Source organism: Atheta coriaria, unplaced genomic scaffold (genome assembly GCF_025399875.1).
Source record: "Atheta coriaria isolate IRGN ID8LTWV9N9 unplaced genomic scaffold, Caltech_Dcor_3.1 hic_scaffold_10_pilon, whole genome shotgun sequence".
Taxonomy (NCBI): Eukaryota; Metazoa; Arthropoda; class Insecta; order Coleoptera; family Staphylinidae; genus Dalotia; species Dalotia coriaria.
This window is the reverse complement of record NW_027045452.1, coordinates 6,809,931-6,827,315: the sequence shown is the minus strand read 5'-3', so window position 1 is coordinate 6,827,315 and position 17,385 is coordinate 6,809,931. Positions and strand designations below refer to the sequence as shown.

General features: G+C 38.4%; 4 protein-coding genes across 4 annotated transcripts; 3 read left to right on the top strand and 1 right to left on the bottom strand.

The window, feature by feature from the left end:
• The first annotated feature begins 1,002 nt into the window (after positions 1–1,002).
• On the top strand, positions 1,003–1,748 carry ND-MLRQ (NADH dehydrogenase (ubiquinone) MLRQ subunit). Its single transcript, XM_065315040.1, has 3 exons — positions 1,003–1,194; positions 1,341–1,487; positions 1,556–1,748. The coding sequence occupies exons 1-3, from the start codon at positions 1,153–1,155 to the stop codon at positions 1,610–1,612; spliced, it is 246 nt and encodes an 81-aa protein (XP_065171112.1). The 5' UTR covers positions 1,003–1,152; the 3' UTR covers positions 1,613–1,748.
• A 527-nt stretch (positions 1,749–2,275) lies between these two features.
• On the top strand, positions 2,276–5,010 carry Ppcs (phosphopantothenoylcysteine synthetase). The gene is made up of 5 exons (XM_065315038.1): positions 2,276–2,514; positions 2,682–2,910; positions 3,011–3,225; positions 3,280–3,462; positions 3,569–5,010. The coding sequence occupies exons 1-5, from the start codon at positions 2,374–2,376 to the stop codon at positions 3,746–3,748; spliced, it is 948 nt and encodes a 315-aa protein (XP_065171110.1). The 5' UTR covers positions 2,276–2,373; the 3' UTR covers positions 3,749–5,010.
• Positions 5,011–5,126: 116 nt separating this feature from the next.
• On the bottom strand, positions 5,127–7,135 carry mRpS30 (mitochondrial ribosomal protein S30). Its single transcript, XM_065315037.1, is given in 3 exon segments — positions 5,127–5,706; positions 5,709–5,942; positions 6,015–7,135. Coding segments are annotated over 3 exon segments (1,626 nt in total). The 5' UTR covers positions 6,877–7,135; the 3' UTR covers positions 5,127–5,176.
• Positions 7,136–7,341: 206 nt separating this feature from the next.
• Positions 7,342–8,450, top strand: ATPsynO (ATP synthase subunit O, mitochondrial). Its single transcript, XM_065315039.1, has 3 exons — positions 7,342–7,499; positions 7,667–8,041; positions 8,108–8,450. Exons 1-3 carry the CDS (start codon positions 7,473–7,475, stop codon positions 8,333–8,335), a joined length of 630 nt encoding a protein of 209 aa, XP_065171111.1. The 5' UTR covers positions 7,342–7,472; the 3' UTR covers positions 8,336–8,450.
• The last annotated feature ends 8,935 nt before the right edge of the window (positions 8,451–17,385 follow it).

Sequence of the window (17,385 nt, the reverse complement as noted above, 5' to 3'; positions counted from 1 at the left end):
TGGAGCCCATTCGTGGAGCTACGTCCATTGCGTACCAGTACAGCGCGTCGTGCACGAGATAGCCCATGAGCATGGCTACCCTCTCGTTGTCTGTTTTGCCGCAGACAACCACTTCGAAGAGGTTCAGCCATAACTCGGCTTGCATGGTTCTACGTCCCGCGTACTTTTCGAGAGCGGGAGCGGCCATCTTGGGGCGCGTACTTCTACCGAATCGTAGGTCAATTATGGAATTGTTGCATACCTCTTCGAATCCTACCGACTGCGCCAAAATGATGCGTAGGTTGTGCTTGGTTGTTGATGATGCTCGGAAGAGGTCGATAAGTACGTGCGGCGTCGAGCGATGTTGATGGCAAAGAGGCCGAGTCGCTCAGCATCCCTTGCTGAGCACCCTCAGCGCGGTCTGGTCGGCGGTGTTCGTGGCTCGTCGGCTTGGGATGCGGCCTCTTCTGCTGGGGGTTGTAGGTCGCGGATGCTGTGGGCGTTCCGGACTTCGCCGCAAGTGGGCGCCGGAGCCAAGGGTGGCTTCAATATAAAATTAGTGATAAATCGTAATAAACATCACTTAAATCTAGTCAATGCTATTTTTAGTATTTTTATGTGCAGTCTTTTGTTGTCACTCCTTTATATTCCAATAATTTGCTTAATCAACATTATATAAAATAGTTCCAAAATATGTATTATATATCTTAGTCTTACTTTTCAAATTTATAGCTGTTGACAGTTTTTGAAATGAAGAATTTGAAGTTTCTGTCAGCACAAATCGCTAGTCAAAACACTTTCAACCGTTTTAATATAAATCCACGTTGCAGAAGCAATACACCACCATATTTTTACAAACATATATATTTTATTAAATATTATATACATTTAGTTAGAGTATCACAGAAAATCCACGTTTAATATTAAAATTCAACAAATTACATAACGCTGTGTTGCTTAGCGCAGTCCTCTTGACCCTTGCAAGATGGCCGTGCATCATTCCATCTCTAGCGCTCTCACGCAACGCACGTTACCTACCTCATTCTACTGGCATCGATTTTCATTTGCATAACAACATAACACATCGTTCCGCTGTCAGCAGCTGATTTTCCACTCGGTGCGCCGAAACTCTTCGATTTTCCTTCAAAAACACACTGATAAAACCCATCCAACATGCAGGGCATGAGCTTGCAGTCGCTGAAGAAGCACAAGGCTGTAAGTATTCATTTCTACGCATCTAACACCAAAATAAAGTCGATTTATATTTCGGGCGCATTTTGTGGTTATATAAATACATTTTTCCGTCGTTACAACGACGTAATTTCTGCAACACATTAAATAACCTATCTAAATTATTCTAGTTGATTCCATTGTACGTCTGTACTGGTTTGGGATGCTTCGGAGCTCTCTTCTACACGCTCCGTTTGGCTACCAGGAACCCTGATGTTCAGTGGAACAGGACTGGTCAGATCTCCAATGAAGAGTATGCCAACAACAAACAATACAAAGTAATTGCATCTTTACATCTTTATTGTATAAAAACATATTATATTTATGGTCTATAATTATTTTACAGTTCTACTCCCCAAATGTGGATTACTCTAAGATGAAGTCAGAGGCACCTAAATTTTAAGCTGTCAGTGGAGTATAGTATGAAATAGTTCAATCTTATTTAATTCAATGATAAATGTGAAAAAATGCGTAAAATCGATGCAAATGTAACATCTTGACATGTTTCTGTAAATAAAAAATGGTGATATTACCACAAATAGTGATAATTATAGGTTAGAATAGAAGGTTAAGTTTAGCAAAATTCCATTTGTTATGCGTTTTTTTCAAGAATTTAAATGATTTTGAGGTTAACTGTCATTTTAACCTATATTTTGACAGAAATAATTTAAATATTTCTTAATTTATTAAGTTTTACAATTAATTTTGAGTTCTTAACCATAAATAGCTAATTATATAAGTTTACGCATCAAAAATCACTAAAATTACCTAATTTTAACCATTTTAAAAAACCGCCATCTTTAAAACATAAAATTTGTTCTTTTTTACGCATTAAACTACAAATTCATTGGAATATTAAACTGCAATTGACTAAAACTATACTATAGCAACAAAATGAGTTTAAATTTAAACCGTAATATCAATACTAGTTTCATTTACGTCCTTAATTGCAGGGGTAATTTATATCCCATTAACCTACACAGCTAAAGATAGTTAATCTTGCATTATCCATGGAAATTCACCTCTGCTTGTAATTATATTCCGCATATAATGTTATTTCCTAACGTCGGAAGTATCGAAAGTCCGAAATCCGACCCTTGAGCTCGCACGCTCGCGCGTTCAATCAGTCTATGCGTGCGCTCGCCGCAGTCTCTGCCAGCCGATATGCAGCCAATAATGGCCTCGCAATGGGAGGAATTCTACGCTTCTCATCTGCCGCCCCCGGACTTCGAGGACAACCGCACGCTGCTGAAGGAGTTCTGCGCCCGCCAGAGCAAGGTCGGCCAGCGGATCGTGCTCATCACGGTCAGTGATAATGATTTATTTAATGCAACATTCAAATGTTAAACATAACCTTACATATTTCTTCTTGGATTCACTGATTTTATATTTTTGTTTATTAATTTATGTTATAAACACATTTTTATAGTGAATATATATTTTTAAATGTCTATTTTTGTTGTATATTGTAGTCTGGAGGAACAACGGTTCCTTTAGAGCACAATACTGTTAGGTTTGTGGATAACTTCAGTGCTGGCATGCGAGGAGCTGCATCTGCTGAATATTTCCTAGAACATGGATATTCAGTCATATTTATGCATCGACTAAAGTCTCTGGAGCCTTTTACAAGACACTTCAGTGGTCAGAAGTTTATGGATATGCTGGATTTGCAGATAACTGAACAGGATACTTCTATTACAGGTAAAACATAAATAAAAGTCATTTTATTCCTTTTTAAATACAAAACAAAATGGCGGACATTTATGCTTTTAAATCTTACTAAAATGTATCAAATTTTTAGTTAAACCGGATAGTGTTGATGTGCTAGCGCCTGTTTTATTGAACTACAAAGCAGCACAAGAAACAGGAAGGATTTTATACGTGAATTTTACAACGGTGGCCGATTATTTTTGGCTGTTGCGAGCAGCTTGTGAGTGTTTAGCCACGCTGGGGCCGAAAGCAATGCTTTATTTAGCTGCGGCGGTGTCAGATTTTTATGTTCCTTCCAATGAAATGGTAAATAACTTGAAATTACACTGATTACAATCATAATTTGTAATTATCCTGCAGCCTACACATAAGATACAGTCCGGAGCAGTGCCAAATATTTCACTACAACTAGTTCCTAAACTATTATCACCTGTGGTGAATCTCTGGGTGCCGCACGCGTTTGTCGTCTCTTTCAAACTTGAAACCGACGAGAACATTCTACTCTCAAAAGCTAGAGATTCATTAAATAAATATAAACACAAAGTAAGTTTACAACATATTTGTGTTTATTGTATATCTGGTTGTATATGCATCAAAATCTGAATTTGTGTTTGTTTGTTGTGATGTTTGATTGTGTCTTGTTTCTTAGTTGGTGATTGGTAACATATTACAAACAAGAAGACAACGCGTTGTGTTCGTAATGTCAGATGACAGCTACGAGGTCACCTTGACGCGCGAACAAATGATCAACGGGATCGAAATCGAAGAGCACATTGTTACCAACATCATCAACCATCACACACAATATATGTCCGTGCATAAATTCTAACAGGTAAATTTTTACGATTTACATTCCACGTATATATATGTATGTGTAAAACTTGTCAAAAGTTCACTTGAATCGTTTCATTTGCTGGCCAAATGAACATGTTCATATAATGGTGATTGTCTTTGGTATACTTAAAGATGGCGGACGACATAGCGGTAATAAGGACCAATAATTTATTAGGTGCAGAGTATAACTGTGACTTAACAAAAAAAAAAAAACTCCTGACTATTTGGTATTTGCCTATATCAAGTTAATAATTCGTTGATGATCGTAAACTTTATCTAAATGTAATAAACATAAATATAATTGAATGTTATTCATCGGTATGCTTTCATATCGATTTACCGAAAATTTAACCGAAGTAATCGACGACTTAAACAAAATGTGTATTGATGTAACTAAAGAATGTTTAAAACTTGATATAACCCGGGGCAGGTTTAAATAACTCAATAAGTATTAGATAGTTTAACCAGTAATATTCCCGAAAACCAAGGCTGCTTCATTATTTCGGGACACACACACCACCAAAAGACGAAGTTGAAGAATGAAAGACTGTTTTTCCATGCGAATTTTTACGAAACCTACAACCAAACAAATTTTTAGGCGTAGATATTTAGTGACACCAAAAAATCGCACATTATCCGAGTTTTTAGTAAAAATACTAAAATTGTAGATATTATTAACTTTGGAACATTATAATCAGGGTAAACAGAATATATTTTAACAAAATTTTATTAAAATGCATAGGAAATGTGTATAATAAGTTTTAAAACGTTTAACAACCGACCATTAGACCCACATATCACCTTTTCGACTCTTTTGTACAATGTGTAGCTCAGTGTAGACTAAAAAACAGAAAGAAAGAGCGTTGTGTGCGTAGTGTAGAGTTAAAACGACCTTCCGAATGTTGTTGATAATATTTGTTACAATTTTAAAAGGAAAAACGCTTAACATTATTAAAGATGACTGCAGTCGGGCGTAATTCTATGCAGATTGTTCGATTAGTTTAAGAAATGAATGTTTATTAGGTGTTTGATCGCGTGTTACATGAAAATCTCTTTAAAATTTTGTTAATTAGTAGTTATGGGTTAAATAGCTAATTTGTTTGAAGCAATACTTGTTAATTTTATGGTTCTGGTAACGACAGAATGGCTTCTACATGGTACTACCTATGTGTTGTGTAAACAAGTCAGTCAGGCACTACAGAAGTGAAAAAAATGTTAAGGGTGTCGAATAACTAGCGAATAAATACATGGATGTTACTTTTATAGTTATTACTAATAATTTTTTTTTATCATTTCGGTTGTTTTTAATGGAAAATTATTAATTTTAACCTGTAAATTGATTAATTCAAGATGGCGCCGACAGAACTTCAATATTCAAACATCTATAACCACAATTTATTAGTTTTATCAAATTTATTCTACATTAAGGAAAATATTCTTTAGCATCGCGGCCTTTATTCCTTGGCAAATCAGGCCTCAACGCTCTAGGAATATAAAACGGTTTCCGATCATCCAAGCGTCGATTTGAAGGCTTTTGCATCAATTCAAACGGCCGCCTGCGCGGTTCCATCGGACGTGTCTTAAAGTCCACCTTGTAAATCTTCTCCCAATTATAAACCTCATATCCCAGCTTGTATCGTGGACGATGTGACACCAAGAACTTGTACTCTCTCTCCAGCCACTCCCTTTTCTCCACATCAGTATAATCCGCGATGGTTTTCTCACTCTGGGATAAATACGGATGCAAATTCACACCCATACGCTCCTCGGGAACATTCGCGTAAAACCTTAGTAACATTTTCAGTACATCATCATTAAATCCAACCAATTTCCCGTCTTTAAACTCTTCGAAAAGTTTTACTTCGGGTGTAGCGTAACAAATGTTAACTTTCGGGTTGGTATCGATGTTTGTACCATGCACAAGCATTGTATTCATTTGATAGGAGTAAAAGACCATACTTGGCCGTTGGTGATAACTGATTGCGTTACTATGGGATAAGTAATGTCATTGAAAGTAGTGAAACCTTGATAGTTGGCTTGTGAGTGCAACCACGCGAAAGATTGAAGTATTGCTTGCCGATGCAATGCTTCCTTGTCATCTTCAAGGTCGTTATATGGTCGATTAATGATATGACCGCGTTTGTGATAGGATAGAACACCAAAGTGATGCGGATCCCCGGGCCAAAAACCTGTAACAAAACGAAAGTGAAAGTTAGAGAAATATAAATAATAAATAACTTTCGTTTTCTTTTGATTTTTACCTGGTATATTAGCCATGTGACTGTGTTTTGTCATTGTTCCTACAACTCTGGGATCAAACCGCCATTTTGGAACTTCTAAATCTTCGATATTTGCCTCTTGATAACTCATTAGAGGCTTCAAAGGTATGCAACTCCTGAGTGTCAGCAGTGGTTTACCATCATAAGCAATCAATCTATCAGTTGGATCATTTTCAGTGTGTTTTCTAAAATCTTGTCCTTTACCTGTCCTGTATTTCTTTATATTTTTTGGTGGATTCATACCACCAGCAAACCAAAATGCTTCTAATCTTGGTTCTACATCCACCTGGACATCCAATAAATGAGAATAATCCTGCACCATGTTATTCATGATAGCTCTATTGACTTGTTTCACAATTTGTGCTGTTATTATATTTTCTAATTCATTTGGAGATAAATCCAATTTACTGGTTCTTGTTTTGTAACCATCTAATTCAATGGTGAGTGCATCTTCAAATTTTGCTTTTAGGTTTTCTGCTATGCTATCAACATTTATATCTTTGTAGTAGTCACTTAAGTTGTTGTCAATTTTAAGGTGAGTTCTGGTAATGTGTTGGGCTAGTTTTAAATTGTCATAGGGTATGACATCTTCATGGAATTCATAGCATTTGAATCCGTAGTATCTGGGCATGTTGAGCTTGATTTGTTTCTCTTCGATGGTTTTTACGGATTTGATCTCGTCGTGCTCGGATTGTTTTCTGCGTTCGCGGACTTTCTCTGGAGAAGGATCCAGAATTGGTGGATAGTGTGGCACTGCAGTGTATTCTTCATTTTGGGTTACTGCCGTGGAGTAACACTTGGTTGACTGTCGCAATAAATATCGATTAAGCCGTATTAACGACATATTTGGTTGGTTTTATGTCTGTACTATGTTTTTATTGAGTTTGTGCACTTTTTAAATGCGGTGTGGAAAGTTATCATTAGGATTTTGTTGGTTATATAAATTGTAACAGATCGGGGGCTCTCGCTGTCAACTTAACCTGCTCAATTTTATGAATAAAACCATAGAATATGCATAGAATCTTTTGTAGAAGGCAATAATATTAGTAATTATTGGATTGATAACAGGACAGATTCATATTTTAATACTTGTGGGAAAGTTTTCTGCACAATACTCGTCACCGCACATATGTGCGTCCGAATAAATATTTTAAGCTTGAATTGTTACAACGATATCAAGTATTTCATTTCATGTCCAGGCATTAATTGTATAGTACATCAAAAAACGTTTCCTCTAAATTCAATCGTTTTTTTTATAAAAGTTTAGGATAATTTTGTTCAATTTCATTTGCGCCATCTAGTGGTTAACACAACATTTACAAAAGTTTAGACGTCTCCTGCGCGAATCAAAACCAATCGCAATCGACTTTTCGGCCAAAATCCATCATCTTGCGCCAGGACTTTCTTGATCACATTATAAACTAAGTTAATTTAATCGCCATGGCGTCCAACAAACTTTCAATGATTGTAAGTACGCCATTTCCCACAATATCCAAGCATTTATCTTAAATAATACGCTTCACCACAATTTCTATTACATAATATCTTTTGAGGTTATTTCATTGATATGTAACATTTTCCTCAGAACGTTCTTGAAAACTAAATCAAAGTTTGCACGTTTGCACTACATTTAGGTACGCTCTTTCAGCAGCAGCAATGTCGCCACTCAGATGGTCAAGCCACCCATTCAGGTGTTCGGCATCGAGGGCCGTTATGCCACGGCTCTCTACTCGGCCGCCAGCAAAGAAAAGAAGCTAGATGCTGTTGAGAAGGAGTTGGTCAAATTCCAGGCGTCTATTAAAACTGACATCAAGTTGCGTGAGTTCCTCGACAACCCGACTATTAAGCGCAATATCAAATCTGAGGCCCTCAAGAGTGTTGCGTCGAAGATTTCGTTGACGCCACAATCTTCCAACTTGCTTCAACTCTTGGCTGAAAACGGCCGTTTGAAGAATGTTTCCGGTGTCATCAATGCGTTCAAAACAATTATGGCTGCACACAGAGGAGAAGTAAATTTATTTCTTTCATTATTACAGTCATATTAAATTATGTAACATCAAAATGTGTTTTTATAGGTAACTTGTGAAGTGATTACTGCCAAGGAACTGGATTCCGCTCAGCGCCAGAAGTTGGAGGGTGTGTTGAAGTCATTCCTTAAGGGCAACCAGACCATTCAACTGACCTCCAAGGTAGACCCAACTATCATGGGTGGTATGATCGTGAGCATCGGCGATCGTTACGTTGACATGAGCGTCGCCAGCAAGCTGAAGAAGTACACCGAAATTATCAACGCCAGCGTATAAGCTCTTTAAGAAAAATTGTGTAATGTTGATTAAAAATGGTAAATTAGAAACCAATTACGTTTATAATGATATAGCAAATGATGTGTAATAGAAAGTCGAAAATGTGGAATTCTAATTTGTTTCAACTATTTACAACTAAAAATTCAGCAGATTTTGAAGCGATTCAGGTAGTGTTTCAGTCGTGTTCTGCTTCAAAATGGCTGCAAATGTTTATTGTTTTTCTGAAATTTTCAAAAGATGCCGTGGATATTCTGTTAGCGTCGAATGGGTGTCACTTTTACCGCTACCTTATACGGTGCTCTGAACACGAGTCACTTTTACCGCTAGCCTCGTACAGTATCCTGAATACGAGTCACTTCAACCGCTACCCTCTTACGGTGCCTAGAACACGAGTCACTTACCGGCACCTTCGTACGGTGCTCTGAATGGGAGTCACTTTTACCGCTAGGCTCGTACGGTAGCCTGAAAACGAGTCACTTTTATCGACACCGTCATAACGTGATTGAAGAGTACAAAACTTCCGAAAATTCTTTATGGAAGAAGATAATAAAATATATTAATTACGTGAAGTAAAAGTTCAAAAATAGTCGTTAAAAGAGCTAAGGAGAACGATTTTTAATGTTTTTTTATTTATTTTTAAATTGTGATTATCTCCGGAACTGCCTTTTATATAAACTGCATTCAAATCGGTATTTTAGGGTACATTGTTCATACGAATAAGAGAGTACGTTCACAATATAAAATCGTTTCATTGTGTTAGACTGTGTCCTCAACATGAATTGTTCATAGTTTTCACCTTTGACTCTTATCGGTGTTTGTGTACAAACAACATGTTTTTTTATCACGTTGCAGCGTGTCCGGCGCGCCTAGCATTGTTTGTGCTATTACTTACTTAGTCGATCGTGCGCTGCGGCGTGGTGTGCACGCGTTTACTTGCGCGGCGGTCTTCGTGGCGGCTTATCGCGTTTCTTGTGATTTTAAGTAGGTAGTTTGATAAGAATCGGTCAGCAAAGATAAGATTTAAAATTAACGCGTAAATGGCACGTATAGTTAATGAGTTATTGCGTGTGGAGCGCAGGATTGCATGGTTTTACAAGATACGCACTTGTTTATGATCGGGTCTTGGATATCTTCCGTCGGCTAAAAATTCTTAGTGGTTTTGTTTTATGTATTCATTTCATAGCTAATTTAAATCAAGATCTTTTGTGCCCCGTGTGGAATATTTTACCTACGAAAACGTAAGGAAGGGTGTAACATTAATATAATATTATATTCAATTAACAAAATAAGTAGAAATAGTCGTAACATTTTCGTTGCAATATTGTCGCGTTCCGTCGGCTGCGTATTCGTTCCCATTAGATCGCGTTTTTCGTGCCTGCTTTTTGCTTTTGAATCTTAATTCTATCTGTAAATGAGGGCATCTTCAGTAACTTCAGATAAAAAGAGCGGATGAAAAGTTTTTTTACAACCACACTACTTGATTTCGATAGAAATGTGACAATCACTCAATCATGTAGGTATATGGTTTTTCTACCGGCAGAAAAATGTATGTATGTAAACGAAACAACTTAGCACTACCTGATATGTTTATTGTTTGTTGTACAAAAAATTAAATGAATCATTTATTAAATACGGGTTTGCTTCGTGTATGACTTTTGTTGTATTCAATTTCATTGCAATATCAACCTTGTTGCATATTGATAAATGTGTTTTGAATATTTTAAGTTGATAAATATTATCAACGGGTAGATGGCGCTACGATGCACGGTTTTGCATTAAATATTGCTTGTTGGTGGTAGTGAGTGCACACCGTGTCCGTGTGCGATCACCCGATTTCGCGCAAGAGATAAGTTTGTTTACCTGCAAGTATAGAATCTGTATTTCGTGGAATCAAAACACACCGTTGCTGTTTATTATATTAGCATCGTAAATTTAAGCAAATATTCTTCAATTCTTTCATGAATATAACTAACAATTTTATATTAATTCTAATACTTTATTATAAAAATCATCAAAAAAGCAAGACATTTTTATTATCAGCAGTGTTACCTGGTAAACGAGAGACGATGCATGTTCAAATTAAATATTACCTACTTAAATATTTAATGTAAAATTTGGCAATCTGTCAGCATAAGAAAACAGAATTACGCAAATCGAATTTTAATATTTTATTACCTTGACTAATCTAAATTTCGAAACTAGGTATTGTATCATTTATAGATGGCAATAACATGGACTAAAAATTGTAAAATTAACTTGTATTGTATATTTCTATATTTATCAGCAGGCGGAACCTTCGACACAAGAATTGTGTATGTTTGAACATAATATACACTTTCTTATCGCGTTGCCGTGTGTCGCAACTTGTTTAATTTTGATCCCAGGAAAACTGCCAAATGCAATTCGCGCATAAGGTCGCGAGCTATCGACGCGCCGCTGAGTTTGCGCATCTATTGCAATTCACGCACAAGGTCTCTTACGATTGACGCGATTGGCCTTGCCCACCTCTTGCTTACTTATCATAAACTGTCTCGGTGTTGCTTATGTAGTTTGCGGCCAGTTTCGTGCCGGTCTCGGGATGGTTTAGACGTATTTTGCGCGACTCGTATCATTTATCCGGACTTCTACTTTTCAATTCGTATTATATTCGATCATCAATCAACTATTTAATTTTAACTTGACTTTAGTAACTTTAGTAAATTTATTTATTATTTGCGCGTAAGTGTATCGCGGCCATATTGATTCATTCATCATTTGGATGACTTATCGTGCTGATGTAAGTAACTTTTAACTGAACAGCATAGATTGTTTGTTTTTCTCCGCTGTGTGAATATAATATTACTTATGTTTTCTTTTTTTATTTACAGTATTTGCCGTGCCTTGGAGCCTGATGACTTCTGCATTGGTAAGTTTATACTTCAATTATATTTTTCGTTTTAATTTCTGCGTTGGACATTGCGTTTGTGTATAAACAACTTTTTTGTGTGGCGTTGTGGCGTGATGCGGAATTAAATTCTCCGTCGGGTGCTAATAGTTTGTTGCAGGAATTCCCCCTCTAACCCGCAAAAATTTGCATAAAATTGCAATTTTTCATTGTTTTTTTCGGGTTTGCGCGCGATCTAGTCATCTTACTAACTTCAGCGCGGCATCAAAAGATGCGGAATTAAATTCTCCGTCGGGTGGTAATAGTTTGTTGCAGGAATTCCCCCTCTAACCCGCAAAAATTTGCATAAAATTGCAATTTTTCATTGTTTTTTTCGGGTTTGCGCGCGATCTAGTCATCTTACTAACTTCAGCGCGGCATCAAAAGATGCGGAATTAAATTCTCCGTCGGGTGGTAATAGTTTGTTGCAGGAATTCCCCCTCTAACCCGCGAAAATTTGCATAAAATTGTAATTTTTCATTGGTTTTTCGGGTTTACGCGCGATCTAGTAGTCTTACTAACGTCAGCGCGGCGTCAAAAGCTGCGGAATTAAATTCTCCGTGGGGTGGTAATAGTTTGTTGCAGGAATTCCCCCTCTAACCGGCAAAAATTTGCATATAATTATAATTTTTTATTGTTTTTCGGGTTTGCGCGCGATCTAGTCATCCTACTAAATTCAGCGCGGCATCAAAAGATGCGGAATTAAATTCGCCGTCGTGTGGTAATAGTTTGTTGCAGGAATTCCCTTGTCACCCGCGAAAATTTGCATAAAATTGTAATTATTCATTGTTTTTTCAGGTTTGCGCGCGATCTAAGCGTCTCACTATTTTCAGCGCGGCATCAAAAGATGCGGAATTAAATTCGCCGTCGCATGGTAATAGTTTGTTGCAGGAATTCCCTTGTCACCCGCGAAAATTTGCATAAAAGTGTAATTTTTTATGGTTTTTTTGGGTTTGTGCGCGATCTAGGCGTCTCACTAATTTCAGCGCGGCATCAAAAGATGCGGAATTAAATTCGCCGTCGCATGGTAATAGTTTGTTGCAGGAATTCCCTTGTCACCCGCGAAAATTTGCATAAAATTGTAATTATTCATGGTTTTTTCAGGTTTGCGCGCGATCTAAGCGTCTCACTATTTTCAGCGCGGCATCAAAAGATGCGGAATTAAATTCGTCGTCGGGTGGTAATAGTTTGTTGCAGGAATTCCCCCTCTAACCCGTAAAAATTTGCATATAATTGTAATTTTTCATTGTTTTTTCGGGTTTGCGCGCGATCTAGTCATCCTACTAATTTCAGCGCGGCATCAAAAGATGCGGAATTAAATTCGCCGTCGTGTGGTAATAGTTTGTTGCAGGAATTCCCCCTCTAACCCGTAAAAATTTGCATATAATTGTAATTTTTCATTGTTTTTTCGGGTTTGCGCGCGATCTAAGCGTCTCACTATCTTCAGCGCGGCGTCAAAAGATGCGGAATTAAATTCGCCGTCGGGTGGTAATAGTTTGTTGCAGGAATTCCCCCTCTAACCCGCAAAAATTTGCATAAAATTGTAATTTTTCATGGTTTTTTCGGGTTTGCGCACGATCTAAGCGTCTCACTATCTTCAGCGCGGCGTCAAAAGATGCGGAATTAAATTCGCCGTCGGGTGGTAATAGTTTGTTGCAGGAATTCCCCTCTAACCGGCAAGAATTTGCATATAATTGTAATTTTTTATTGTTTTTTCGGGTTTGCGCGCGATCTAGTCATCCTACTAAATTCAGCGCGGCATCAAAATATGCGGAATTAAATTCGCCGTCTTGTGGTAATAGTTCGTTGCAAGAATTCCGCCTCTAACCCGCGAAAATTTGCATAAAATTGTAATTATTCATTGTTTTTTCGGGTTTGTGCGCGATCTAGGCGCCTCACTAATTTCAGCGTGGCGCCAAAAGATGCGGAATTAAATTCTCCGTCGGGTGGTAATAGTTTGTTGCAGAAACTCCCCCTGTAACCCGCGAAAATTTGCATAAAATTGTAATTGTTCATTGTTTTTTCGGGTTTGTGCGCGATCTAGGTGTCCCACTAATTTCAGCGCGGCGTCAAAAGATGCGGAATTAAGTTCTCCGTCGGGTGGTATTAGTTTGTTGCAGAAACTCCCCCTGTAACCCGCGAAAATTTGCGTAAAAATTGTAATTTTTCATGTTTTTTTTTTCGAGTTTGTGCGCGATCTAGGTGTCCCACTAATTTCAGCGCGGCGTCAAAAGATGCGGAATCCGTCGGGTGGTATTAGTTTGTTGCATGAATTCCGCCAGTAACCTGCGAAAATTTGCATAAAAGTGTAATTTTTTATGGTTTTTTTGGGTTTGTGCGCGATCTAGGCGTCTCACTAATTTCAGCGTGGCGCCAAAAGATGCGGAATTAAATTCTTCCTCGGATGGTAATAGTTTGTTGCATTAACTACCCCTGTAACCCGCGAATATTAGCATAAAAATGTAATTTTTATGGTTTTTTCGGGTTTGTACGCGATTTAGGCGTCTCACTAATTTCAGCGTGGCGTCAAAAGATGCGGAATTAAATTCTTCGTAGGATGGTAATAGTTTGTTGCATCAACTCCCCCGATAACCCACGAAAATTTGCATTGAAGTGTAATTTTTCATTGTTTTTTCGGGTTTGCGCGCGATCTAGTCATCCTACTAATTTCAGCGCGGCATCAAAAGATGCGGAATTAAATTCGCCGTCGTGTAGTAATAGTTTGTTGCAGGAATTCCCCCTCTAACCCGTAAAAATTTGCATATAATTGTAATTTTTCATTGTTTTTTCGGGTTTGCGCGCGATCTAAGCGTCTCACTATCTTCAGCGCGGCGTCAAAAGATGCGGAATTAAATTCGCCGTCGGGTGGATATTGTTTGTTGCAGGAATTCCCCCTCTAACCCGCGAAAATTTGCAGAAAATTGTAATTTTTCATGGTTTTTTCGGGTTTGCGCGCGATCTAGTCATCCTACTAACTTCAGCGCGGTATCAAAAGATGCAGAATTAAATTCTCCGTCGGGTGGTAATAGTCTGTTGCAGCAAATCCCCCTGCAACCCGCGAAAATTTGCATATAATTGTAATTTTTCATTGTTTTTTCGGGTTTGCGCACGATCTAAGCGTCTCACTATCTTCAGCGCGGCGTCAAAAGATGCGGAATTAAATTCGCCGTCGGGTGGATATTGTTTGTTGCAGGAATTCCCCCTCTAACCCGCGAAAATTTGCAGAAAATTGTAATTTTTCATGGTTTTTTCGGGTTTGCGCGCGATTTAGTCATCCTACTAACTTCAGCGCGGCATCAAAAGATGCAGAATTAAATTCTCCGTCGGGTGGTAATAGTCTGTTGCAGCAAATCCCCCTGCAACCCGTAAAAATTTGCATATAATTGTAATTTTTCATTGTTTTTTCGGGTTTGCGCGCGATCTAAGCGTCTCACTATCTTCAGCGCGGCGTCAAAAGATGCGGAATTAAATTCGCCGTCGGGTGGTAATAGTTTGTTGCAGGAATTCCCCCTCTAACCGGCAAAAATTTGCATATAATTGTAATTATTTATTGTTTTTTCGGGTTTGCGCGTGATCTAGTCATCCTACTAAATTCAGCGTGGCACCAAAATATGCGGAATTAAATTCGCCGTCGTGTGGTAATAGTTTGTTGCAGGAATTCCCCCTCTAACCCGCGAAAATTTGCAGAAAATTGCAATTTTTCATTGTTTTTTCGGGTTTGCGCGCGATCTAAGCGTCTCACTATCTTCAGCGCGGCGTCAAAAGATGCGGAATTAAATTCGCCGTCGGGTGGTAATAGTTTGTTGCAGGAATTCCCCCTCTAACCGGCAAAAATTTGCATGTAATTGTAATTTTTTATTGTTTTTTCGGGTTTGCGCGCGATCTAGTCATCCTACTAAATTCAGCGTGGCATCAAAATATGCGGAATTAAATTCGCCGTCGTGTGGTAATAGTTTGTTGCAGGAATTCCCCCTCTAACCCGCGAAAATTTGCAGAAAGTTGCAATTTTTCATTGTTTTTCCGGGTTTGCGCACGATCTAAGGGTCTCACTATCTTCAGCGCGGCGTCAAAAGATGCGGAATTAAATTCGCCGTCGTGTGGTAATAGTTTGTTGTAGGAATTCCCCCTCTAACCCGCGAAAATTTGCATAAAATTGTAATTTTTCATTGTTTTTCGGGTTTGCGCGCGATCTAAGCGTCTCACTATCTTCAGCGCGGCATCAAAAGATGCGGAAGTAAATTCTCCATCGGATGGTAATAGTTTGTTGCAGAAACTCCCCCTGTAACCCGCGAAAATTTGCGTAAAAATTGTAATTTTTCATGTTTTTTTTTCGAGTTTGTGCGCGATCTAGTTGTCCCACTAATTTCAGCGCGGCGTCAAAAGATGCGGAATTAAGTTCTCCGTCGGGTGGTATTAGTTTGTTGCATGAATTCCGCCAGTAACCCGCGAAAATTTGCATAAAAGTGTAATTTTTTATGGTTTTTTCGGGTTTGCGCGCGATCTAGGCGTCTCACTAATTTCAGCGTGGCGTCAAAAGATGTGGAATTAAATTCTTCGTCGGATGGTAATAGCTTGTTGCATTAAATACGCCTGTAACCCGCGAAAATTTGCATAAAAGTGTAATTTTTTATGTTTTTTTTGGGTTTGTGCGCGATCTAGGCGTCTCACTGATTTCAGCGTGGCGCCAAAAGATTCGGAATTAAATTCTTCGTCGGATGGTAATAGCTTCTTGCATTTACTACCCTTGTAACCCGCGAAAATTTGCATAAAAGTGTAATTTTTTATGTTTTTTTTGGGTTTGTGCGCGATCTAGGCGTCTCACTAATTTCAGCGTGGCGTCAAAAGATGTGGAATTAAATTCTTCGTCGGATGGTAATAGCTTGTTGCATTAAATACCCCTGTAACCCGCGAAAATTTGCATAAAAGTGTAATTTTTTATGTTTTTTTTGGGTTTGTGCGCGATCTAGGCGTCTCACTGATTTCAGCGTGGCGCCAAAAGATTCGGAATTAAATTCTTCGTCGGATGGTAATAGCTTCTTGCATTTACTACCCTTGTAACCCGCGAAAATTTGCATAAAAGTGTAATTTTTTATGTTTTTTTTGGGTTTGTGCGCGATCTAGGCGTCTCACTAATTTCAGCGTGGTGTCAAAAGATGCGGAATTAAATTCTTCGTAGGATGGTAATAGTTTGTTGCATCAACTCCCCCGGTAACCCGCGAAAATTTGCATAGAACTGTAATTTTTTTATGGTTTTTTCGGGTTTGTGCGCGATCTAGGCGTCTCACTGATTTCAGCGTGGCGCCAAAAGATGCGGAATTAAATTCTTCGTCGGATGGTAATAGTTTGTTGCATTAACTACCCTTGTAACCCGCGAAAATTTGCATAAAAGTGTAATTTTTTATGTGTTTTTTGGGTTTGTGCGCGATCTAGGCGTCTCACTAATTTCAGCGTGGCGTCAAAAGATGTGGAATTAAATTCTTCGTCGGATGGTAATAGCTTCTTGCATTTACTACCCTTGTAACCCGCGAAAATTTGCATAAAAGTGTAATTTTTTATGGTTTTTTCGGGTTTGCGCGCGATCTAGGCGTCTCACTAATTTCAGCGTGGCGTCAAAAGATGTGGAATTAAATTCTTCGTCGGATGGTAATAGCTTGTTGCATTAAATACCCCTGTAACCCGCGAAAATTTGCATTGAAGTGTAATTTTTTTATGGTTTTTTCGGGTTTGTGCGCGATCTAGGCGTCCCATTAATTTCAGCGCGGCGTCAAAAGATGTGGAATTAAATTCTCCGTCGGATGGTAATAAATAGTTGCAGGAATTCTCCCAGTAACCGGCGAAAATTTGCATAAAATATAAATTTTCCTGTTTTTTTCGGGTTTGCGCGCGATCTAGGCGTCCCACTAATTTCAGCGCGGCGTCAAAGGATGTGGAATTAAATTCTCCGTCGGATGGTAATAAATTGTTGCAGGAATTCTCCTGTAACTCGCGAAAATTTGCATAAAATTGTAATTTTTCATTGTTTTTTCGGGTTTGTGCGCGATCTAGGCGTCTCACTAACGTCAGCGCGGCGTCAAAGGATGCGGAATTAAATTCTCCGTCGGGTGGTAATAGTTTGTTGCAAGAACTC

Excerpts from the sequence above, each read along its gene's own strand:
- ATPsynO (XM_065315039.1), top strand. The coding sequence starts at position 7,473 with ATGGCGTCCAACAAACTTTCAATGATT. Across the intron at positions 7,500-7,666 it reads CCAACAAACTTTCAATGATT|GTACGCTCTTTCAGCAGCAG; the intron begins GTAAGTACGCCA and ends CACTACATTTAG. Across the intron at positions 8,042-8,107 it reads TGGCTGCACACAGAGGAGAA|GTAACTTGTGAAGTGATTAC; the intron begins GTAAATTTATTT and ends GTGTTTTTATAG.
- Ppcs (XM_065315038.1), top strand. The coding sequence starts at position 2,374 with ATGCAGCCAATAATGGCCTCGCAATGGGAGGAATTCTACGCTTCTCAT. Across the intron at positions 2,911-3,010 it reads ACAGGATACTTCTATTACAG|TTAAACCGGATAGTGTTGAT; the intron begins GTAAAACATAAA and ends TCAAATTTTTAG. Across the intron at positions 3,226-3,279 it reads ATGTTCCTTCCAATGAAATG|CCTACACATAAGATACAGTC; the intron begins GTAAATAACTTG and ends ATTATCCTGCAG.
- ND-MLRQ (XM_065315040.1), top strand. The coding sequence starts at position 1,153 with ATGCAGGGCATGAGCTTGCAGTCGCTGAAGAAGCACAAGGCT. Across the intron at positions 1,195-1,340 it reads CGCTGAAGAAGCACAAGGCT|TTGATTCCATTGTACGTCTG; the intron begins GTAAGTATTCAT and ends AAATTATTCTAG. Across the intron at positions 1,488-1,555 it reads CCAACAACAAACAATACAAA|TTCTACTCCCCAAATGTGGA; the intron begins GTAATTGCATCT and ends ATTATTTTACAG.